This window comes from Rutilus rutilus, assembly GCF_951802725.1.
Source record: "Rutilus rutilus genome assembly, chromosome: 16".
NCBI lineage: Eukaryota > Metazoa > Chordata > Actinopteri > Cypriniformes > Leuciscidae > Rutilus > Rutilus rutilus.
Genome location: NC_140224.1, coordinates 800,725 through 825,724, shown reverse-complemented (window position 1 = coordinate 825,724; position 25,000 = coordinate 800,725). Strand labels below are relative to the sequence as shown.

Below are 25,000 nucleotides of genomic sequence, written 5' to 3'. Positions count from 1 at the left end.
ATAAAACTTCGCATTTACACAAATAGGCTGGATTACCTGTCGAGAAGAAAGCAGAAGACTTCGGCGTCCGTTTTAACATCTTTGCTCCTCATGAGCTCTTTCCATCTGGGAGAAGTTACTCCAGTATTGACTTTGGTCTTGCTGATTTGCCTGTCGCGTTGACCGTTTTAATTCTCTCTTTCGCTTCCTTGGCGACTCTAACAGCTACATGTCCTCGAGAATAGGCTTAATCCTCCATCTTCAGCAATCTTTCAAATCTGCCGGCAGTCGTGAGTAATCTCCCCTCGCATTCGTCACGGTGTCACTGGTGTAAAACGCTAAAGGCGAAGCTTGAATTTCCAGGTATGTCCCTCTTTGGCGAATGTATTTTCAAGATGGAGGCGCAACATGGCGACCGGCATTCCAGCGACTCGCTCGTATGTATTATAAATGGCAGATTTTACGCTTACGAAAATACTTTATTAGTTGGTGGAAGTAATTACACATGAATGAGCACATATACTTTTGATAGAAAAAAGTGTTTTTTGCTAAGAATCAACTTAAAAAGTTACACAGTGTAGCTTTAAATAATAACTATCCCCTGGTTTCACAGACAGGGCTTAAGACTAGTCCTAGACTAAAATGTAAGTCTGAGCTGTTTCCACTGAAATAAACTTGCATTGACTGATCTTAAAAATATATCAGTGCCTTTTTAGTTTTAAGATGCACATCGGTAATGTTTTTTTCTAAGCATGTTTATAAAAATTACTTAAATGTCCTAATTGATCTATGGTCTAATCCTGGCTTAGTCTAAGCCCTGTCTGTGAAACCGGGCCAATTTTCCAATGTACAATACATGTATTATTATTATTATTATTATTATTATTATTATTATTATTAATTATCATTATTATAAATAATAACAATAATTTCATAATAAAAATGAATACTTATTAATAATAGTAGTAGTAATAATAATGCTATTATAAATAATACTGATTTTTACAATGCAATTTAGAATGTTTAGAATTATCAAAAAATTGTGTATATTTTTATATATATTTATATATATTTATTATTATTATTATTATTTATTATTATTATTATTATATATTTATTTTATATTTAAAATATACTGTATAAAAATAAAATTATAATAATAATAATTCATAATGGAAATCATAATGGCAATAATTATTATAATGCAAACTTAAACATTTTCATCATTTTGTGTATAAGTTATTATTATTATTATTATTATTATTATTATAAATAATATTCTAATTATTATGAAGTATTCATAATAACTCTTACTGAAGTCTGGTGTGCCTGTATTGTGTGCAGACTGTGAAAGCACTGAATCACTTGAAAGAAAACTTGAAGATCATCCACAGAGGTGAGTCCAAGCTGAAGCAATTACACCATTAAATGGTTGAGTTTGTTTCCTGACGCTGGAGCGAAGGAGCGAGTGAATGAATGCTGGGCTTGTTTTCAGACATCAAACCCTCCAACATTCTCCTGGACAGAAACGGCAACATTAAACTGTGTGATTTCGGCATCAGTGGACAGCTGGTGGACTCCATCGCCAAGACCAGAGACGCCGGCTGCAGACCGTACATGGCTGTGAGTGACGGCTCTCTGCTGATGATGATGATGGTGATGATGATGATGAATGTGATGATGATGATGAATGTGATGAAGATGATAATGGTGATGATGATGATGATGATGATGAATGTGATGATGATGATGATGATGGTGATGATGAATGTGATGATGATGATGATGGTGATGGTGATGAGGAATGTGATGATGATGATGAATGTGATGAAGATGATAATGGTGATGATGATGATGATGATGAATGTGATGATGATGATGATGATGATGGTGATGATGAATGTGATGATGATGATGATGATGGTGATGGTGATGAGGAATGTGATGATGATGATGAATGTGATGAAGATGGTGATAAATGTGATGAAGATGATGAATGTGGTGATGATGATGATGATGAATGTGATGATGATGATGATGAATGTGATGATGATGATGATGAATGTGATGATGATGATGATGAATGTGATGATGATGATGATGAATGTGATGATGATGAATGTGATGATGATGATGATGATGAATGTGATGATGATGATGATGAATGTGATGATGATGATGATGAATGTGATGATGATGAATGTGATGATGATGATGATGATGAATGTGATGATGATGATGGTGATGAGGAATGTGATGATGATGGTGATGATGAATGTGGTGATGATGGTGATGATGATGATGATGATGAATGTGGTGATGATGATGGTGATGATGATGATGATGAATGTGATGATGATGATGATGATGATGATGATGATGAAGATGTGTTGTGGTGTTTTCAGCCAGAGCGGATCGACCCCAGCGCCTCCAGACAGGGTTACGATGTTCGCTCAGACGTCTGGAGTTTGGGAATCACGTTGGTACGTCTCCACTCACTCTCTTCAGGTCCTGATGATGTAAGAGTGTGTGACGCGGGTGTGTGTGTGTGTGTGTGTGTGTGTGTGTGTTGCAGTACGAGCTGGCGACGGGACGCTTCCCCTACCCCCGCTGGAACAGTGTGTTTGATCAGCTGACTCAGGTGGTGAAGGGAGACCCTCCTCAGCTCAGCAGCTCTGAGGAACGCCAGTTCTCTCCCAAATTCATCCAGTTCGTCAATCTATGGTGAGCTTCCGAACCTGGGCCTGAACGATCATGTGATCACCTCATCATGTGACACATCTGTGTGATCGTGTGATCACCTCATCATGTGACACGTCTGTGTGATCACCTCATCATGTGACGCGTCTGTTTGATCATGTGACGCGTCTGTTTGATCATGTGACTCTCTTCCCACAGCCTTACGAAGGACGAGTCGAAAAGGCCAAAGTACAGAGAACTGCTGGTACGTCAATCCTGCTTTTACACTGTGCTTTTTAATCAAAACTATTCATCTTCATTTAAACATGCTCGTGTACAATTATATATTTTTAGGGATGCACTATTGGATTATTGGTCAGTATTCTTTTTTATTTTTTTTATTGAATATTTAATTGTACATGCTCATTTTCCCTATTCGTACATGTAGACGACCTCTTCTGCTCACACAGTTCATCTTCAAGAACACTCATATGTAATAACACTGACTTATGCAATCTTTAGCAGGTCTAAAAATGAATATCCTTTTGTACTGTACGCTATAATGGCGTGATGCACTCACAGCATTTAAAGTGATTCTAGTTTTTCAATTTAGTTTAGACAAAAAACAATACTTTGCAACAGTGAGAGTGTAAGTGAAGTTGATCTGAATAATTTTTCATATTCAGTGAAGTTTGCATCAGTGATTGTGATATTTTCCTGTGTATTACTGTGAAGCTGCTGTAGAAACAAAGCGGACTCGACTTTCATTGATCTAGGACTGTAATGTGTGTGTGTGTGTGTGTGTGTGTGTCCTGCAGAAGCATCCGTTCATCCTGATGTACGAGGAGCGAGTGGTGGACGTGGCGTTGTACGTGTGTAAGATCCTGGATCAGATGCCAGTGTCTCCCAGTTCTCCCATGTATGTTGACTGATGGTGAGCGGTCTGTCAGTCACACGGCCCGGTCACCATGTGGTGTTCATACAGCGTCGGCCCGTAACCAGCCCGCATTTCACCGCGTTTACCACGTCACAGCCGGCCTCAGCGCTTGCTCTCTGGCGGAGTTTGAGTTCTGAACCCTGAACCGAACACTGCTTCCTCTTCCTCAGTGTCTCCGTCTCGTTTTCCAGCACAAACATTGGGAAATCACGACACATCCACTGGAGAAGATGACGAGTCTCTGCCAGTGGCGTCTTGTTTTGGATTGTTTTTCCGACTCCATCGGCAGATTCTGATTTTGTTTTAAGCACGAACTCACTTCATTTTTGATTTTCCGAAAACAAGACTTAATATCTCCTGTCGTTTCCCTTCTCCAGTAAACGCATCTTGATTTAAGAGTGTTTAGATGTTTGTGCTGGAGAACGAGACAGAAACACTGAGGAGGAACATCATCTTCAGTCTGGAGGCGTCGCAGAGTCGGAGAACAAGCGTTGAACGCGGGATTTGTGCTCATTTGTGAAATGAGAGTCTTGGTTAAGGGTCTGAGTATTTCACCATAATTGTACTATCGTTTATGTGTGTGAACACATGATTGTGTTTAAAGAGAAAGTCCCAAAACATTTTGTGCAATAAGAACTGGCTCTCATTTAAAAGCCATTCACATCACGGTGTGTAAACAAGCTTCAGATTCAGCAAAACAGCCTTTCTGTGCGCGCGCGTGTGTGTGTGTGTAAAATCATTTCGGAATATTAACAAGCAAAACTTGAATTTGCTCATTAAAGAAATCAAAGACCATCAGATCAAGTGTAATATTTGATGATGAAACGCCTCCATCCCAGTGTGTGTGTTTAACATCGTTCATCGTGTGTAATGAGTCCGTATGCAAAGGTCTTGTTCTGGATCAAAGAAATGTTAAAGTAGCTTTACTTGCTGAATATGCAATATAACGTCACGATGCTGGAGCGTCTCGTGTTCGCTTCTCCTCCACTGTAAATGTGTTTCATTCACACCGTTTTCTTCGGATTCACTCGTTCCTCAGAAGCTCGTCCTCGCGCTTTCGCATGATTTCTACAGATCCGGCATGACGGTTTACGACCCGCCGAACATAATTCATCCATAGGTCACTTATTTTAAAAGATGTACAGCGGTTATCAAACGTTTCGATTGTATAATAAATACGGCACCGGATAGTGTTCGGAGAGGTTTGTGTTTCGAAAGTGAATCGCCACATCATGTGACTCTTTAAAAGAGTCGAAAATCCTCCTAAATTCAATCTAAGAAATAATAGTGCGAACATTGCAACTCGAGAATGTTTAGTACGGAGAGTAAAATAATGTGTATTATTATATTGTATCAAGAGTGGGAAATATGTACAGGAAAAAAAATGATCACTGTGAAAATATTTTACGTGTATGGTGAGAATCTGTAAAAATTGTACCATGGAAATGTGCAGGGATAATGCCGTGTATGTTCATGTTTGGAAACATCACCCTCGTCACATGATTAATGAGGACGTTTATGAATATGATCGGCGTGTTGTGATTCTGCTCTGTTAGATCTGAACACAGCGATGGGTTTAATGCTATAGAATAAAGCCAATACTCAGCCATTCCCTGTCCGTCTGGTTTGTGACTCCAATGCGTATGAAGTTTATTTTTAAGTGACATTATTGTAAATGTTTAATCTAGTAGTAACATTTAATAATAAGGGTTCAAAGTCCCCCTGTAGTCAATCATTTTATCCCTTAAAACTCATCTTTGATCATCAAAATGACATATTTAAACTTTTTCCTCATGCCTCAAAATATCTTGAATGTAACTCGACACCCTTGCCTCATTTAGTATGCGCGGCTCTATGAATATGCAAATGAGCCCCACCTCCACTCACTCACTCAGCTCAGAGATCCACTGGTTGACGATCACACGTTGATCTGATTGGTTACAAGGTAGTTTGTGACGTCAGAAACACCAGCGATTTCAAAGCGTGTTTTTGAGACTGTCTTTGGTTCACTGCAGTTTTAAGGAGGAAATACTCAGCAATGGTGTCGACTTATGAATTTACACATGCTTTGTCTTAAAGCAGATTAAAAACACCACATAGACACATAAACAACATTAAACGCTGGATTTACACCACAGGGAGACTTTAACAGAATAACAATGAAAAGTACTTTTACTGCATTCATTAATCCATAGTTGTGTCTGTTAATAACATGCATGTACAGTTAATAAATGCTGCATGTTTGTTAACGCATGAATGAGTTCTGTTTGAGCAGACGACACTGGTGTTTGTTTCATGATGGTTTATTGAACTCTCGTTACAGTAATACAGCGGTGTAGACGAATACTGGGACAGTTTATATTGAACGCTGTTCAGTGGCCAAGCAATACAAAAGCTTTTTGTCATACGTATATATTTTCCCCAGGAGAAATCAAAAGAACAAGAAATCAGACACACATGTGAACATTTGAGCTTCAGGAGGAAGAAACACATGGATCTGGGCTGCAAACATAGAAAAATAAAATCTTTCAGAGGACGTGACATTCTTTACACAACTCTACATACAACTTTACACACACACATTTAACCTTCATTAAAAAATACTGTATAAAAACTGCTTGATAATGTCTAGGATTGTTTCTGGACTTCCAACATCATTACCGTTTTATAATAATCTGCATCTACAATAATGCTTGATGTGTAAAAAATAGAGTCTCGTATCAAAACTGAGTCTTGAAGATAAAACAGCCTGTTGTTGGTCTTTAATGCCCTTAATGCTTAAAGCTCAGGGTTTATTGCTTACAGAAGTATTTCTATAAAACTCTCTGATTCATGTGTGTTTAAGGCTTCACGGCTCGACAGATCACGAACACAGTCTGTACGTGAAGGCATCAGTGGTGTGAAATATGATTAGAGACGAAACATCTTTGACCAGCTTCATGAAAATAAGAAAATCTATTCACAGTTCGAGCTTTTGGTGAGCTAATATTATTTATTCAGTGAACAGTATTAAAGTCTCTAAGCTAAAGATTTTATTTCAAAAGATTAAAAAGTCCCAAATTTGCCACAGACAAAAAGAACTACATTTTCACAGTTGAACGTATATATTATAGATTTCCTTTTTCACGAGTGCTGGGACTCACTCGCTGTAGCGCTTCTGTTTGATTGACACGTGGTTTTAGATGTGGCTTATTTGAGAGAAACAGGGATGTTAAAACGTCCTCAAACTGCTGATGTTTCTGACAGATCCATAAACTGTCGCCTCATCACTCTTCACGGTCAGAAACTTCACTGTTTTGTTATTAATAAAAGGAATTTCTCATAAATATGTCAAATATGCTAAGGTAAAGAAAAGGTAGAAATAAATACATCAGAAGAGAAAGAAAACAACAACAAAAAGAGATAATGAATGGTCAAAATAACAGAGGCAGTAATAATAATAATAATAATAATAATAATCATGCAAAACAGACTTTTGGAAAGATGTTCGCAATACATAAAACAGTCTTTTTTTTTTATAAAAAAAATTACAAAAATTCTTTTGACCAGAGAATAATTCTCCAGTGATTATGAAGAGTTAAAAAAAAACTTCTGAATCTAAAGAGAAAATACTCTCACGTAAAGCGTCGAGTAAAAACCAAAGGTTTGCGCTTCCTAAATAAATTAATGCCATGATGATGATGATGATGATGGGGAAGGAACAGGAAATGATCTCAGAAAGCGTGACACATACTACTGTAAGCTCAAGCTGTGAAGTGTGTATTAATATTTACAGTAGCACAGGTGATGATATACTGGTGTGATGCATTAATGTGTGTTTTTCCCACACCACAAATCTAGTGTGTATTTACAGACGGATACGGACGTCCCTGCTCGAATCCAATGGGGTTTAGAGCGTCTTTCTGTTTCCAGTCATCAAAACTTTCTTACGCAGAATCCAGAGTCAAAACAGTAAAAGTTTTGATGGAGCGTGATAAAACAGCATTAGAACACTCCAGGATCCGGACTGCTGACTTCATCTTTACTGAAGTGACACCGGCTCGTTCCTATGGAAGCGTGTTTCCGCACGGAATAACAAACAATTAAATTGCGACTTTCAGATTTTTCTTTTGAGAATTGCAAGTTTATGTCGCAATCACAAGTAAAAGGAGTCGTTCACTTTAGAATTAAAACCTCCTGATCATTTACTCTCCTCCACGTCATCCAAGATGTTCATGTCTTTCTTCAGTGGAAAAGAAATGAAGGTTTTTGAGGAAAACATTCCAGGATTTGTCTTCATATAGTGACTTCAATGGAGTCCAATGGGTTGAAGGTCCAGATGTGAGTTTCAGTGCAGCTTCAAAGTCTCGACACGATCCAGCCGAGGAATAAGCCATTGAAGTCCTGGAATGTTTTCCTCAAAAACTTGCATTTCTTTTCGACTGAAGCTAATATCATTGTGAATGATACGAGACATCCTTTATCTCATGCTTTTGAATTACTCCCATCTGGCCGACGGTACTGTGTTCCCCGATGCAAGCAAAACAGGTCCAAACGATCTTTTATCCCTCAAGCAATTCGATTTTTACAGTTTTCTTCTAGTGTTGATTGATGCTCAGTTGGTCTGGTTATCTTAAATTAGATTTATTTGTTTTAATGTATTGTTTGTATATGCCAACTGTGATTCTTTAAATGTCTGTGTGAGCATGCTGCAAATACTTTCCCTACAAGGACAAATAAACACTACTACTGGAACATCTTGGATGACGTGGCGGAGAGTACATTTTAATTCTGAAGTGAAATACTCCTTTAACATCTCAGAATTGAGAGATAAGTGTCGACGACTCCCGTTGCACCGGTTCCTCCTCACCAGTGATCGAGGTGCAGGTCCATGGCAGAGTTCAGGCTGATGTCGGTGACGTCCAGGAACTCAGTGTTGAAGATGTTCGGTCCGGTGAGAGGAAGAGCGTTCTGGTTCTGGAAGGAGTTTGGCGGAGTCAGATCCAGCCACTCCATGGTTTCCCAAGGCGAGTCCGTGAAGGTCATCCCGAGTCCCTGAGTCTCCATCTTCCCGATCACAGGCGTGTCCATCATCAGTCTGTCGTTGAATCCTTCGCCTGTCTCATCAGAGTGTGTGTCGGAGTGTGTGTCAGTGTGTGTTCGGCTCAGCAGCGCCTCCAGGTGGCCGTCTCCGGGCTCGTACGCACACATGTGACTGTAGTGCCGGTGCTGGAACTTCGGGGAAACTGTAAGGTGAGGCACAACTTTGGTTACAGGAGGCTCTTCTCTGGCGTTAGCTGGCATTTCTTTAAAAAGAAGGAGGAGGACATCACAGCACAAACACTAACTCAACACCGGCACAGCATCTGAGTGTGTGAAACACTAACTCAACACCGTCACAACATCTGAGTGTGTGAAACACTAACTCATTACGTCAAAACATCTGAGTGTGTGAAACACTAACTCAACACCGTCACAACATCTGAGTGTGTGAAACACTAACTCAACATCGTCACAACATCTGAGTGTATGAAACACTAACTCAACACCGTCACAACATCTGAGTGTGTGAAACACTAACTCAACACCGTCACAACATCTGAGTGTGCACCGTCACAACATCTGAGTGTGTGAAACACTAACTCAACACCGTCACAACATCTGAGTGTGTGAAACACTAACTCAACACCGTCAAAACATCTGAGTGTGTGAAACACTAACTCAACACCGTCACTACATCTGAGTGTGTGAAACACTAACTCGACACTGACACAACATCTGAGTGTGTGAAACACTAACTCAACACCGTCACAACATCTGAGTGTGCACCGTCACAACATCTGAGTGTGTGAAACACTAACTCAACACCGTCACAACATCTGAGTGTGTGAAACACTAACTCAACACTGTCACATCTGAGTGTGTGAAACACTAACTCAACACCGTCACAACATCTGAGTGTGTGAAACACTAACTCAACACCGTCACAACATCTGAGTGTGTGAAACACTAACTCAACACTGTCACAACATCTGAGTGTGTGAAACACTAACTCAACACCGTCACAACATCTGAGTGTGTGAAACACTAACTCAACACCAGCACAACATCTGAGTGTGTGAAACACTAACTCAACACCAGCACAACATCTGAGTGTGTGAAACACTAACTCAACACCAGCACAACATCTGAGTGTGTGAAACACTAACTCAACACCGTCACAACAATTGAGTACATCTGAGTGTGTGAAACACTAACTCAACACCATCACAACATCTGAGTGTGTGAAACACTAACTCAACACTGTCACAACATCTGAGTGTGTGAAACACTAACTCAACACCTGCACAACATCTGAGTGTGTGAAACACTAATTCAACACCGACACAACATCTGAGTGTGTGAAACACTAACTCAACACCGTCACAACATCTGAGTGTGTGAAACACTAACTCAACACCGTCACAACATCTGAGTGTGTGAAACACTAACTCAACACCGTCACAACATCTGAGTGTGTGAAACACTCACTCAACACCGTCACAACATCTTAGTGTATGAAACACTAACTCAACACCGTCACAAAATCTGAGTGTGTGAAACACTAACTCAACACCAGCACAACATCTGAGTGTGTGAAACACTAACTCAACACCAGCACAACATCTGAGTGTGTGAAACACTAACTCAACACCGTCAAAACATCTTGAGTGTGTGAAACACTAACTCAACACCGTCACAACATCTGAGTGTGTGAAACACTAACTCAACATCGTCACAACATCTGAGTGTGCACCGTCACAACATCTGAGTGTGTGAAACACTAACTCAACACCGTCACAACATCTGAGTGTGTGAAACACTAACTCAACACCGTCAAAACATCTGAGTGTGTGAAACACTAACTCAACACTTTCACAACATCTGAGTGTCTGAATGAGACTGACCTCCACTCTCGATGAGGACATCCAGGAGCTCGTCCATCTGCTGGCTGCGCACCATCTGCTGCAACACACATACACACACATACCGGGTCAGTGATCCACGCTTTCAGCACACCTGTCAGACGCTCAACGCCTGTTCTGTTCTAATTATCTCTAAACTTGGAAATAAAGTCATTCAGATAGATAAAGTCAGGTTTTAGAGAAATAAAGTCAGGATTTAGAGAAATAAAGTCAGAATTTTGAGAAATAAAGTCAGTATTCAGATAAATAAAGTCAGAATTGTGAGTTATAAACTCAGAATTACGAGAAATAAAGTCAGAATTGTGAGTTATAAACCTGGAATTGTGAGAAATAAAGTCAGAGTTTAGAGAAATAAAGTCAGGATTTAGAGAAATAAAATCAGAATTTACTGAAATGTGAGAAATAAAGTCAGATGTGCAAAATATAAATTTTAAATAGATAAAATAAAAAGTTAAATTAAAATAATATTCTGTGGTGGAAACGAGCTTCCATACAGTTTTGAGAAAATTAAATATATGAACAGGTTTTTGTTGTAAAGTGTTGTTGGAAGTGTTGTAGTTACGCTAGCAGATGTTTAGGACAGAAATCACTATAAAGTACAGCAGGGTTTCCCAAACAGAGTGAAGCGCAGCACTGTGTTCATTTACACGCGTGTCGGTGTTTTCAGCGTCTCAGAGCGTCTCGATTCACAGGAAACACTGCGACTCTCTGCTTGTGCTGCCAGTTTATCGTGTGTTTGGGAAAGCAGCGTTCACTGGGTTCACTTTATCTACACGTTCACATAACTGCATTTTTGTGGGCAGAAGTTTACAGCATTTCACCAATATTCCTCCAAAATAAAAGCGTTTGTAAGCGAAGAATTAAAGACATAAATATTAGTATTGTAACTTGTAGTGTAAAATAAAATGATTATAATTATATTTTACAGTACAATTGTAATTTACTGCAGTAATTTATTTAAACTAGTGCTGGGCAACGATTAATCGCATCCAAAATAAAAGTTTGTGTTTACATAAAACACTGTGTATAATTATTTTGTATATATTTAAGAAAAATGTGTTATTTATATATAATGTATATTTATACCGGTATATAATATAAATTGTATATAATTATATATACAGTATATACATTTAAATATGTCTTAAATATATACATGCATGTGTGTCTGTTTATATATATAAAATAATTATACACAGTACACACACTCACAGAGAGAGAGAGAGAGAGAGAGAGAGAGAGAGGCGTGTTTCAGACAGCGCTCAAACACCAAATTGATTCCTCTTTCGCGTTTCCTTGCCCTTGAACAGACACATATACACATAATTATGTCTAAATATCCTTCTCGGCAAGTATTCTCTCGGTTATGTCATAAGTGACCAGTTGAAAAAGAAACCGGATGTTTGTCAGTTTCGGTCTTATATTCCTGCAGTTGTCTGTGTGTGTCATAAATGTTAATAAAACAACAAAATACAGCTTTAACAAAGATGAACCTATATTTAATTTCGAAAAAATAGTGTTATTCTACATTTAGGCCTAATTATTCATTTCTGTACCTGAACACTACTGTTAGACTTTATACGTTTGTTATTTAGTTTGTTTATAAGTTTGTGTATTTGTTCTTAATTTATTACTTGACTGTTTGTTTTTGATAATGTTTGAACTTTATCAGTTAGGCTAGTAGTTTTTGCTGTGTTATCGGCGTACTTCAAGTGAGCTTTAAGTAATAAATAAAAAATTATTTATTATATATTTTATAAAAAAATGTTTTGCTGATCTGAAAAATGATCCGATCCGTGGCTCAAAAAACGTAAATGATCCGAACCGTGAGTTTTGTGATCCGTTGCACCTCTAGCTAACTGTAAGTGTCAGAGGGGTTTCCCTGAAGCACACAGGACTGTAACTCAGAGGACAGCTCTACAGACGCAGCAGAAGCGTGAGAGCAGTGAGAGTGTGTGAGAGTGTGTGAGAGGACAGCAGCGAGACAGAAGCCGAGGACGAGCTGCTTTACCTGTTTCACAGCCTCCTACTGAGGGACACAGGACAGTCTGAGCTACAGAAGACAGAGCTGCATGTGGGAGACTGTGTGTGAGTGTGTGTGAGAGTGTGTGTACCTGTTTCACAGCCTCCTCATAACACGGGGGTTTACTGAGGGACACAGGACAGTCTGAGCTACAGAAGACAGAGCTGGATGTGGGAGACTGGGGCTCGAGGTGCCGGGGAGAGTGAGATCGAGCCTCCTACATGAGGAGACAAGCGTTACACAGGAGCGAGAGGGACACGAGACGCTGTGTGTGTGTGTGTGTGTGTGTGTGTGTGTGCGGCGGAATCTAGCATACGATATTCCTCAGGAGGATGGTGTAAACTCTGACCCAATGACAATCAGATTGTGTGAGAATCTTGACCAATTCAAAGATGTGCAACAAAACATTGGTCAACCCTCTGGTGCTGTACACGTGTCGGTCAGAAATGACCAATTATTATTTTTATTTTTTTATTTCAATGAAAGGAATGTACTATATTTTAGTTTGATAATGTTTTCGGTTTAATATTTTGTATTTTCAGGGGATTTTATGGCACTAAATTATATTTACGTTGTATTTATAATCCATTTATTCACTTTTTGAGCATAGACCTGAAAATTTAATTTCCAACTTAAACTGGTAAATCTTGAATGCTTTAAAACACAGACTGAAGTTTGATCTCTTTTTAAAGACGACACTTGGCAGATTATTGCTGAAGTGAGAAAAGTTTTAAAACCTGAACTTAAAAAAAGTTTTAAAAAATTACGTTTATTGATATGAAAAATGTTATGATGTTAAAATTATATGAAATCTATATTTTCAAAAACATGTTTTACTCTAAAACTGCAAGAATAACAAAACCATAAATCTAAACAAGTTGTGTTCCAAATTTGAGGTTGATATCTCAAAAATGATCTTTCAGTGAGATGTTGTTCGGCTGCAGTACCAAACGCTTCCACTAGAGGAAACTCGTCTCATTCATTTCCAATGCGCTCGTTTCTGACCGCGAGGAGCTCAAGTGTGACTATAGTTTCAGGACCATTTAACCTGTTCGAATCATATTCATGATTTTTCTGTGTGTTCACATAGCAAGTGCCAAAACCTTTACCAAGTTTCGTACCATTTCGATGAAGTAAAAAAAATTAAAAATAAAAATCGTAACATTTTTCAGCCAAAAATGACCGAAGAGCACCAACAGACGGCGGAATTTAGTGTAAAAACAGTGTAATTGAGACTTACTGTTGCAGGAGGTGCAGAACAGAATATGTAACGCTTTGACGTGTGATGTTTAGTGAGTGAGTGAGATGAATTAGTAGTTGAATTGGACTTCTTCACGTACTTTCTGCTGCAGGTTTGCGCTCTTGTTCTTGGACGAGCCTCTGGGGTTCATGCTGTTCTCTGGACTCGTGTAGAGCGACTGAAGGCTTCTGTGGTCTGATGGATACGAGCAGCTCGACTGACACACGCTTTTCTGCTGTAACTGTGACAGAGAGAGATGTTTCAGCAGTCAGTCACAAACATGTGTCTGTGATTAGAGCTTGTGCCAAGTGCTTTGTGTAACATAAAGTCGCCTCTCAGCACTAAATTGAGTTATTTTCCGCTACTTATTGCGCTTAACTGTCAAATACACACAAAATAACGTCAAAACGCTGGTCTTGGCAAGTATTCACATAAACACAGTCAGTTATATTTAAGTGAACCTAAACAGTTGAGAAAGAAAACGCATGTGTAACAGTATATTGGATCTGTGCATCAGGTCTTAAAGTGACAGCAGCCTAATAAACCTGCTGCCAAATTAAGAGTTAATATAATAAATATCTATATGGCAGTTTTACCCCTTGGAATCAATGTCAAAATGGTGGCCAGTGAAAATGCAGTGGGAATAGTATCTTTGGAAAACCAATAGCCACAGTGACTGGTGAGCAAAAAAGTTTGTCGAGCCTTGTATATATATATTTACAGGAATTATGAACTTTTTTGCTTTTTTATATATATATATATATATATTAGCTAGATTCCTCAAAAATGTAATTTTTATTGATTTTTCATAAAACAAAACTTGATAAATAATTTTGCTTCTCCAGTAAATGTATCTTGATTTAAGAATGTTTAGATATTTGTGCTGGAAAACAAGACAGAAACCCTGAGGAAGAACATGATTTTTGCAGTGTGGATACATTAAAGGGGTGGTATACCTTTTCACAAGATGTAAAATAAGTCTCTGATGTCCCCAGAGTGTGTGTGTGAAGTTTAAGCTCAAAATACCCCACAGATATTTTTATATAGCCTGTTAAAATTGTCACTTTTTGACGTTTTGTGTCTGTCCCTTTAAATGCAAATGAGCTGCTGCTCCCGGCACAGTGGGCGGAGCTTCAAGAGCTCTGTTCTTTTACCTCACACACACACATGCACTGAAAATGTAATGTTTATGTTCAAACCGGAATCAGACAATGATGGAGAGATTCAAGAAGAAGAGACAACATGTAGAAGCAACAGGACATTTCTGAATGGAGAGTTGGTGAATTTATGAAGCTGATGTGTAGTTATCTTCTAGTCACTGATTAGCATGTTATGATAATCTATATATCGCGTTCAGGGGGCGGGGCTTATGTAAATTCTAGGGTTGGTGATGTCACTAACGGGAGGAATGTGGTGTAGTCTCTACCAGCCGTTTGTTGTAGTTCTTAAAAAGCCATTTCTTTAAAAGCAAATATCTCCCTTTGCTCTGAGCTTTGAGCGCTGTAACTTTGCAGATGTTGTTTATGCTCACACAGCAACATTACACACTAACTAAAGTTAGAAAAGTCAAATCATAATCAACCACCCCTTTAAATGTGAAACAAGCTCATCACAGAAGAGGTGTGATCTGCATGTATTTCTGAATTAAAGGGATAATTCACCCAAAAATGAAAATTAGCCCATGATTTACTCACCCTGAAATCATCCTAGGTGTATATGACATTATTAGTTATATAAAAAAATGTCCTGGCTCTTCCAAGCTTTATAATGAGAGTGACCATCTGCCGGAAGCTAGTTATTTTAGTTGATAAAGTTTAAAATTTTATATGGATAATGGATATTTTTCTTACACAAAGGCATCGCTTCGCTTCAGAAGGCCTTTATTAACCCCTGGAGCCTGTGGAGCACTTTATGATGGAGAGATGCACTTTGATGAACTTTTAACAGAAACCGGCCATTCACTGCCATTATAAAGCTTGGTAGAGCCAGGACATTTTCTTAATATAACTCTGATTGTGTCCGTCTGAAAGAAGAATGACATATACACCTAGGATGATTTCAGGGTGAGTAAATCATGGGCTAATTTTCATTTTTGGGTGAACTATCCCTTTAATGAACAGATGAGTGTGAGATGGATCGTGATCGTGGCGCACCTGCATGTTGCGAGCGGGTCTGTGCGAGTCTCTCAGCAGGAACGGTTGGACAGGCGACTCAGGCTGAGGACTGGAGGAGGGTTTAGTAACGGGAGACTCCTGAGGAGAACACTGAGGACTCATGAAGGCAGAGAGACTCGGGTCGCAGTGACCCACACACACTCCGTTCCCCTGCTCGGAGGATAGCGGGCAGCTGGAGGACACGTGCTCCTGCTTGACCGACACGCCGTAGCCCTGCTGGACCTGAACCGGAGGCTCCATGATCACAGGACACTCGCGGCTCCTCTTGTGGAGCTCAAAGCGCAGCTCCTCCACCTGCCTCTGCTCCTGCTGGAGCTTCCAGCGCAGCTCCTCAATCACCTTCTGCTTCTCTACCAGCATCTTGTCCTTCTCCGCGTCCGGGCCGAGGGGTGGAGACGACAGCGTGCCGTCGCTGAAGCTGTCGGGCAGCGAGAGGTCCGAAGAGGCCGGGGAGATGGGAGGCGAGGAGCCGCTGCTGCAGAACGGGTAGAAGCCGGGCCCGTGGGACGCCGGGGACTGATAGGAGGATCCGCCGGGAGTCACGGGGAACGGGCCGGTGCTGACGTCCCCGGAGCCCGATGGAGAAGCGCAGCTGGAGTCTTTAAAGGGACGCAGGCGCTCGATGAGAGACGTTTTGGTGCCGGAGACGGGGAGGCCTCGTATGCGCAGTTGCTGTCGCAGTTCCGACACCTGAAGTCACAGAAGATAAGAGTTTCAGGCTTTATAAGAAGAAGCATTTTTTTTATTTAAAGGGGACATATCATGATTTTTCCATGTTTAAGTGCTATAACCGGGTCCCCGGTGCATCTACCAACCCAGAAAACGTGAAAAGTGACTTTGTTTTGGTGAGCCTTTCTCTTTATCTTTACCAAGTTTCGTACCATTCCGATGAAGAAAAAAATTGTAAACAAAACAAATGTACAAATTTTCGGTCAAAAATGAGCAAAGAGCACCAGAGGGTGTATAAGCTTTGGGTCATCATCAGTACCTTCAGGTCGTCCAGGTTGTTGGGCAGCGGCGCAGGACTGATGGAGTTGAGAGAGTTGATGGAGTTGATGGAGTTGATGGAGTTGATGGAGGACGGACTGCAGTAGTTGCTCTTCACTGGAGACGACGAGCTGCTGCTACTGCCTGCTGAAGCACATGAGGCCTGCTGCTCACCGGACGACCTGATACACACACACACACACACATCAGTGAGAATGCTGGAAACAACTCTTGTCAGTAAATAAAAAACACCCGTTTTCACTGAAAAGCGCCTATAATAATGTTGTAATAAATGGCCATAACTTGCTTAGACATAACAATCCGTTGCATGTAGACAAAATTTCATCTGGAAATCTAGAACATCCAAGTATAACTTTCTAAAGGGAAAAATTCAAACTTCAAGGAGGTTCTGTTTGACTTTGACCAAACATTTGCTCCCTTTTTTCTTAAATCTGATAAATGTATCCATTCTCAGACAAAATAAATGTAAAATTGGTACTTTAAATGAAATAGTTTGAAACTTCAAGTTCTCCTTTTTAAAATGATAAAACTTGATGCTGACTGCTATAATGGGTTAGAAAAACAGAGAAAAGTACAGGAGAGTCAGGTGCCCTAAAAATGTTCTAGGTCTTTAAGGGTTTAAAAAGTATATATTTAACTATACACAGTACAGTTCAAAAGTTAGGATATTTTTCAATGTGTTCATTTTTTTAAAAGAAGTCTCTTCTCCCCAAGACGGCATTTATTTGTACATTTATTAAAACGGGGGCGTAAAAAGACGGCATTTATTAAAAATACAGTAAAACAGTGAAATATTATTCCAATGTAAAACAGCTGTTTTCTATGTGAATACATGTTAAAATATAATTTATTCCTGTGATCAAAGCTGATTCAGCATCATTACACCAGTCTTCAGTGTCACATGATCCTTCAGATATAATTCTAATATGATGATTTGCAACTTTTGAGCCCTATCATCTTTGAGTATCTACAGAACAAGCCAATGAACATTGGCGTGCAAGATGTGCATTTCGCGCCCTGCAGCTCGGATATAAATACGGAAGCTGATGCACGCACCTTTTGTGTTTCTCTGAGGAGCCGAGATCGTGAAGGGAATGGTAGGAACCTTGGGCACGTATCCCATCTGGGGTCTCAGGATCATGTGAGAGTTAGCCGGGCCGAATTCTAGGCAAGATTCGTCGACCGAAAATGCATGCAGATCCCCTACCCTCTTGACCTTCCTCAGAGGAATGGGCCAGGGAAGGGCTGTCGCGAGGAGCACTAGTTCCAAGAAACAGGTCCGGCTGGGCCAATATGGCGCAACGAGCAAGACCTGCTCCTCGTCCTCTCTGACCTTGCACAGGGTCTGTGCAAGAAGGCTCACTGGGGGGGGGAAACGCATATTTGCGTAGGCCTCGGGGCCAGCTGTGTGCCAGTGCATCTGTGCCGAGGGTTCCGTCGGTCAGGGAGAAGAACAACTGGCAATGTGACGTGTCCAGGGAGTCAAACAGAGCTACCTGGTCGGCCCCGAAGTGCCTCCAAATCAGCTGGACCATCTGGGGATGGAGTCGCCACTCTCCCGGGAGCGTAAGCTGTCGTGAGAGCTCGTTGGCTGCATGGTTGAGCAGGCCCAGAATGTGAATGGCATGAAGCGATCTCAGATGCTTCTGACTCCAGAGGAGGAGATGGCGGGGGAGTTGTGACATTAGGCGAGAGCGTAGACCAGAACACAGCCACTGCTGCTCGCTGGCGATAGAAAAGGGGCCTGAGGGTGACAAGACATAGCGTCGTACACTGCCAAGCGCGCCCTCTTGGGACCCAGGGGTTTCAGAAATTGCTCTTTCAATGAAGTTTTGGCAGAACAAAAAGTGAAAATTGTGAAATATTCACAAAGTCCTTAGCCACTCCACCATCGAGGGTGGTGAGGAGGAAGGAGCCACTAGGACGGCTTCTAGCAGAATAAGGTAACGTCCACGTCCTAGTGAGCTCCTCATGCACCTCTGGGAAGAAAGGCACCAGCACGGCCCGCCCTGAGAAACCAATCGTCCAGCCTAGAAGGTTCGGGATTTGGGGGTGGGTTCCACACAAGCCCAACCTTTTTGGCTGCCCGGGAAAGCATAACCACCCATTCTCGGTCCGTCTCAGGAAACGCTACACCTCCCGGAGTGAGGCAACTGCAGCCGAGTCTTCATCCCCAGAGGACTGAAGCTCCCCCTCCGATGCTGCGACTGACATCTGATCGTCAGCTGGAGCCCCAAAGGAAACGACTGGTCGTCCGTGTGAAGGACCAATGCGCTCCTTCGAAAGCTCCAACGGCCGCTGTGTTTGAGAGGCTTGAGAGCCCCATGGAGAATGACTCTGCGGAGAAGCCCTCACGGTAATCCTCAGATCACCCTGGCTAAGTGCCGAAGTAGCCTTCAGCAGCTGAATACCCAAACATGAGAGGCAACTAATGTGGCCGTCAGTTGGCGCCAGGGAACGACCGCACCCAGAAACGCACAGGCGGAATGACATCCTGAAAACTGTGTTTTGCTCTTTTGTGAAGAAAAACACTCTTTTAGATCTGTCAATAGTGCTGAGGCACTCAGAGAATGGCCGAAGTGCACAGCAGAGAGAGTGCACCGCTTCCGTATTTATACCCGAGATGCAAACCTCACACGCCAATGTGCACTGGCTTGTTCTGTAGATATTCGAAGATGATAGGGCTTCCCTGAAGTGATCCCAATTACATTGGCACGTCGACGTAACGTTGAACGTGACCGACTGAAAGGGAACAGTGTTACATTACAATTTAAACGTTTGGCATCAGTAAAAAAAATTGTGAAAGAAAAGAATACTTCTATTCATCAAGGATGTTACAAAAAGTTATAATGTAACAAAAGATTCTATTTCAAATAAATGCTGTTCTTTTGAACTGCCAATTCATCCAAAATGTGATACATGTGATAGCAGATTCTTTGATGAATAGAAAGTTCAAAAGAACAGCATTTATTTGAAATAGAATCTTTTGTAACATTATACATGTCTTTACTGTCACTTTTGATTCATTTAATGCAAAAAAGAAAAAGACAAAATCCTGCAGAACATCCCTTTATAGGACACAATGATTCAAGTGTGTACGTGATGTAGTTAGTCCGGTGATATTTGTGCTTCTGACAGCTATCTGAATGATGAAGGACTCACTTGTGCTGGTTGATCTGGTAGCTGAAGCTGGTCTGCGAGTGTGTCTGCGAGTGTGTGTGTTTCTGCTGGCTGAGGATCTGCAGTTGTAGGAAGAGCTGCTGTTGTTGAAGCAGACGAGCGTACGCCGAGTCCATCTGAGCCGGAGGAGAACGCTCGGCCTTCTGGTCCGGTGGGATGTACTGGTGGTACTTCAGCTTCTTCACTTTAGGCTTGATGTCTTTGGGTTTCTTGTGGCGGTTCTTCTCAGACACTTTGGACTGCTTTGCACAGGAAAAGAACTTCATGCAATGAGCAGATATCAGATTTACAGTGAGTTTATTATTTGATGAGGACTTCAGTTTTACCTTGACCATGGCTTGAACTGGGATCGGTGTTGTTCCCTGGCCGTCGCTCATGTTCTCCTCTGGGGTTTGAGCGCTGCCGTCTTTGCTCTGAGGGCCCTTAATAATACAAAATGATGATTAATGATTGATTGTTATTAACCCTGTAAAGCCTGACATATTAAATAATAATACTAGTCAGAAAAAGTTTTTTATTTTTTTTAAATGGAACAGTTTATTGAACCTTTAGACAAAAAAGAATCATGTGTTTTTTGTTAAGTATCACATTGTCTGATATAGTGAGAATATGGAGGAAAAAACAGCTTTACATTACTACAATATTAAAGGTTAACAACATAGCCCAAACTATTAACCAAAATTCAGTTGCTATTTTTAGATATAATAATCAACACTTACATTTTTTGCATTAACCTCTATATCTACACTGCAAAAAATGCTGTTCTTACTTAGTATTTTTGTGTTGTTTCCAGTCCAAAAATCTAAAAATTCTTAAATCAAGAAGTATTTACTAGAGAAGTAAAACTACATAAGAAATTATTTTTTGTTTTCAGATAAACAGTAAGTAACTTAAGTAATTTTTGCTTAAAACAAGCTAAATTATCTGCCAGTGCAGTAAGAAAAAAAAACTTAATTCAAAAAAACTTAATAAAAACATAATCTTAAAACAAGATTATTTTCCTTACTGCACTGGCAGATAATTTAGCTTGTTTTAAGCAAAAATCACTTAAGATACTTTCTGTTTATCTGAAAACAAAATAGAATTTCTTATGTAGTTTTACTTCTCTAGTAAATGCTTCTTGATTTAAGAATTTTTAGATTTTTGGACTGGAAACAACACAAAAATACTAAGTAAGAACAGCATTTTTTGCAGTGTAGTTATGCTTTTAAAACATGCATGAAATAATCAAGACTTCACTAACAGGTTAAGTCAAATATAATATATAGGCTGATATAGTGCATATATTTAGCGAATGAGTTCATTTCTCTAGCGAACTAACAAGTTGTGGAAACTGAGGTAAATTATGTGACATTTTGTTTACAAGCCGTTTTATTGACGTCTTTCTGCCTTTGAAACACTGATTGAGCGATTACACGAGTTATGATTCATTTCAGTAAGTTGTACTGTATCTTTCAACATACCTTCAGATGTTTATTGTGTAACTGGTGTTTAAGAGGAAGAGATGATCGTGTTCACTCGCCTATTACCAGTTAAAAGAGCGCCAAAACAACATTTATTGTTTGAATTTCATGATAAAATGGACAGAATTTGAAAGATTACACTTTGTTTCTTATCGAAAGTAATAAAACGTGGAGCGTATTGCGATTATTGGTGGTTAATGGTGGTGGTTAGGCTACAACGCAGTGTTCGCCGTGTTCGAGATAAGACACTCGAAATTTTGCGGGATGAATACGTGCACCATTACACCCCTAATAATGTCAAGGAAGAAAAGTTAGTTTTGTAACATAAAGTAAAGTGAGGTCAACCTCAAGAGGCAACCTTCGTGTCTCTCTCTTGAATAAACTGAAGAGACTTAAACTGCAGTTCATCGACTGGCCACTAGAGACCGGCGGCAGAAGAGAGTCAATACGTGTATCGTGGTTTTTCGGTTCAGTTTGAATATCGTTACACCCCAATGCCTATAGACTAAACACGTAATACGCATGTGCAATCCGTCACCATTTTCACAGATTCACATTATTTACAGTTTACACGGAGATGATAACGGTATAGTAAAAAAAAAAAAAAACTGTTTAAAGTTTGCTTTCTCAGGCCACCAAAATGCATCTGTCGTGTAAATGAATGGCCAGAACGCATTAAAAGTTTTCAGTTTTTCAGTTGTAAACGGCGTTGTGTAAGCGAGATAATAACGAATATTTCGTACGACGAAAATAAATCAATTAAAAACGTAGTTAAACTGGACAGTGACTTTCTTCTAGCTCTGCTGTACAGCCAAAGCAATCTTTGTTGCATTATTTTCCTGTTATCTCTGTAAAGCTGCTTAGAAACAATCTGTATTGTATAAAGCGCTACATAAATAAAGTTGACTTGACTTAAACTATCAAAGGACTGCATGAATTTTAGAGACTGTATCTAATATGAATCAGTAGTCTTAAAGGGTTAAACAAATATAAATAATGTCTTCTGTTAAACATTACTGCAAAGGTCAAACCTTGGAGTTTCCATAAGTTGGTACGCAGGTGACATTGTTTATAAGATTGATGTATATTTCCCAAGTACTTTGCATTTAATAAATGCCACACATGAGGTGATTATTATTAAACATGTACATAATTTACAGCTTTCACAAGCTACAACGCTAAAGTAAATATTCCGCACACGCTTTTTTTTTTGTTAGCAACAGGTCATGATGATGTGATGCCAGGCACATACAGCGGTCGTTTATTATCACCAGAGAACGGGCAATCATTCTAACATTCACAAAACACTGCGTCAGAAACACACTGATCTCAGGCTCCGAGTCAAAGAGCTGTCAGACGGATCCTGAGCAGAACCTGCAGTTCCCTGAACCTCCACAGGGGGCCGAAGATCTCAACCACCTGAACTTCTACATTTAAAGGGGTGGTTGATTATGATTTGACTTTTCTAACTGTAGTTAGTGTGTAATGTTGCTGTTTGAGCATAAACAACATCTGCAAAGTTACGACACTCAAAGCTCAAAGCAAAGGGAGATACTTGCTTTTAAAGAAATAGCTTTTTAAGAACTACAACAAACGGCTGGTAGAGACTACACCACATTCCTCCCGTTAGTGACATCACCAACCCTATAATTTACATAAACTCCGCCCCTGGGAACACGATTTATAGATTATCATGATAGAATATGCTAATCAATGACTAGAAGATAACTACACATCAGCTACATAAATTCACCAACTCTCCATTCAGAAATGTCCTGTTGCTTCTACATGTTGTCACTTCTTCTTGAGTCTCTCCATCATTGTCTGACTCCGGTTTGAACATAAAAGGCTAAAAGTTTTTGATATTTTCAGTGCGTGTGTGTGTGAGGCATAGACTGTAAAAAAAGATGGACGACGCCCCTTCGCTCTCTTCCATTGATGAGAACTGAAGCCGCCAGAGTCCCGATATGGCGCTGACATATTGGAACTTGAGTCTGCGCAGTAGCGATCTCGGGACCAGACCTGCGCAGTAGTGAGCAGGAAGTAAAGCCGCGAAATCAACGCTCCGCCCTCACTCTCGCAGAATGCACTCAGGGAGAGTGGATTCTGCACACTTTTAAAAAAATTGATTGCAGTACGACAAGAGGCTTGTTAAAATAAAGTAAATACAATCTCCTCAGTCCTCCGAAGATCCCGAAAAAAATGTCCGTTGGTGCTTCAGTGACTACTTCGCTCGAGAACCTGTCAATCACAGCTGTCAATCATGACGTTACACCACCGCATCACGTAACTAACTAAAAACCAACTTATTTTTGAAACAGACACTTGAACTTACATCAGCGTGATAAAAACGACAGCAAATGAAAGAAACCACCTTTGGAAAAAAGATATTTGAAGTGTAATTTAATTGTTTAGTTGGTCTCACGTCCCGTTGAATAACATGGGGAGGCGGGGCTTATGACCTATACTAGGACCAGTCACCGGGGGGCGATCGAGACGTTTTGGCTTCACTTTTCAGGGCTTGTGCGGCACGCTTGGTGTGAGGTAAAAGAACACGAGCTGTTGTAGCTCCGCCCCCTGTGCTGGGAGCAGCAGCTCATTTGCATTTAAAGGAACAGACACAAAACGGTGTGTTTTTGCTCACCCTCAAAAAGTGACAACTTTAACATGCTGTATAAAAATATCTGTGGGGTATTTAGAGCTAAAACTTCACACACACACTCTGGGGACATCAGAGACTTATTTTACATCTTGTGAAAAGGGCATTATACCACCCCTTTAAAGGACCACTTGCACTGAGCTTCGTGACGCTGGTGTGTGTAAGTGACTCACGTGTTCAGTGCTGGTGTGTGTAAGTGACGTGTTCAGTGCTGGTGTGTGTAAGTGACGTGTTCAGTGCTGGTGTGTGTAAGTGACTCACGTGTTCAGTGCTGGTGTGTGTAAGTGACGTGTTCAGTGCTGGTGTGTGTAAGTGACTCACGTGTTCAGTGCTGGTGTGTGTAAGTGACGTGTTCAGTGCTGGTGTGTGTAAGTGACTCACGTGTTCAGTGCTGGTGTGTGTAAGTGACGTGTTCAGTGCTGGTGTGTGTAAGTGACTCACGTGTTCAGTGCTGGTGTGTGTAAGTGACTCACGTGTTCAGTGCTGGTGTGTGTAAGTGACTCACGTGTTCAGTGCTGGTGTGTGTAAGTGACTCACGTGTTCAGTGCTGGTGTGTGTAAGTGACGTGTTCAGTGCTGGTGTGTGTAAGTGACATGTTCAGTGCTGGTGTGTGTAAGTGACGTGTTCAGTGCTGGTGTGTGTAAGTGACTCACGTGTTCAGTGCTGGTGTGTGTAAGTGACGTGTTCAGTGCTGGTGTGTGTAAGTGACTCACG

The 25,000-nt window shown here is 40.4% G+C and overlaps 2 protein-coding genes across 6 annotated transcripts in view; one reads left to right on the top strand and one right to left on the bottom strand.

Annotated features, from left to right (window-relative positions):
- Nucleotides 1–5,206, top strand: part of map2k4b (mitogen-activated protein kinase kinase 4b) — a 13,062-nt gene extending 7,856 nt beyond the window's left edge. For both annotated transcript variants that reach the window (XM_084434844.1, XM_084434843.1), the window contains 6 exons: nucleotides 1,324–1,375; nucleotides 1,475–1,602; nucleotides 2,385–2,462; nucleotides 2,555–2,703; nucleotides 2,878–2,923; nucleotides 3,477–5,206. In XM_084434844.1, the coding sequence (XP_084290970.1) occupies nucleotides 1,324–1,375; nucleotides 1,475–1,602; nucleotides 2,385–2,462; nucleotides 2,555–2,703; nucleotides 2,878–2,923; nucleotides 3,477–3,590 (567 nt within the window). In that variant the 3' untranslated portion in view covers nucleotides 3,591–5,206. The remainder of the gene's footprint in view (nucleotides 1–1,323; nucleotides 1,376–1,474; nucleotides 1,603–2,384; nucleotides 2,463–2,554; nucleotides 2,704–2,877; nucleotides 2,924–3,476) is intronic.
- A 676-nt stretch (nucleotides 5,207–5,882) lies between these two features.
- myocd (myocardin) overlaps nucleotides 5,883–25,000 on the bottom strand; it is a 113,665-nt gene continuing 94,547 nt past the window's right edge. For 3 of the 4 annotated variants that reach the window (XM_084434839.1, XM_084434840.1, XM_084434842.1), the window contains 8 exons: nucleotides 20,491–20,586; nucleotides 20,147–20,406; nucleotides 16,965–17,145; nucleotides 15,956–16,666; nucleotides 13,903–14,043; nucleotides 12,654–12,779; nucleotides 10,522–10,579; nucleotides 5,883–8,880 (listed from right to left, as the gene is read on the bottom strand). In XM_084434839.1, coding sequence (XP_084290965.1) covers nucleotides 8,441–8,880; nucleotides 10,522–10,579; nucleotides 12,654–12,779; nucleotides 13,903–14,043; nucleotides 15,956–16,666; nucleotides 16,965–17,145; nucleotides 20,147–20,406; nucleotides 20,491–20,586 — 2,013 coding nt within the window. In that variant the 3' untranslated portion in view covers nucleotides 5,883–8,440. The remainder of the gene's footprint in view (nucleotides 8,881–10,521; nucleotides 10,580–12,653; nucleotides 12,780–13,902; nucleotides 14,044–15,955; nucleotides 16,667–16,964; nucleotides 17,146–20,146; nucleotides 20,407–20,490; nucleotides 20,587–25,000) is intronic. The other variant, XM_084434841.1, reaches the window with a different exon arrangement.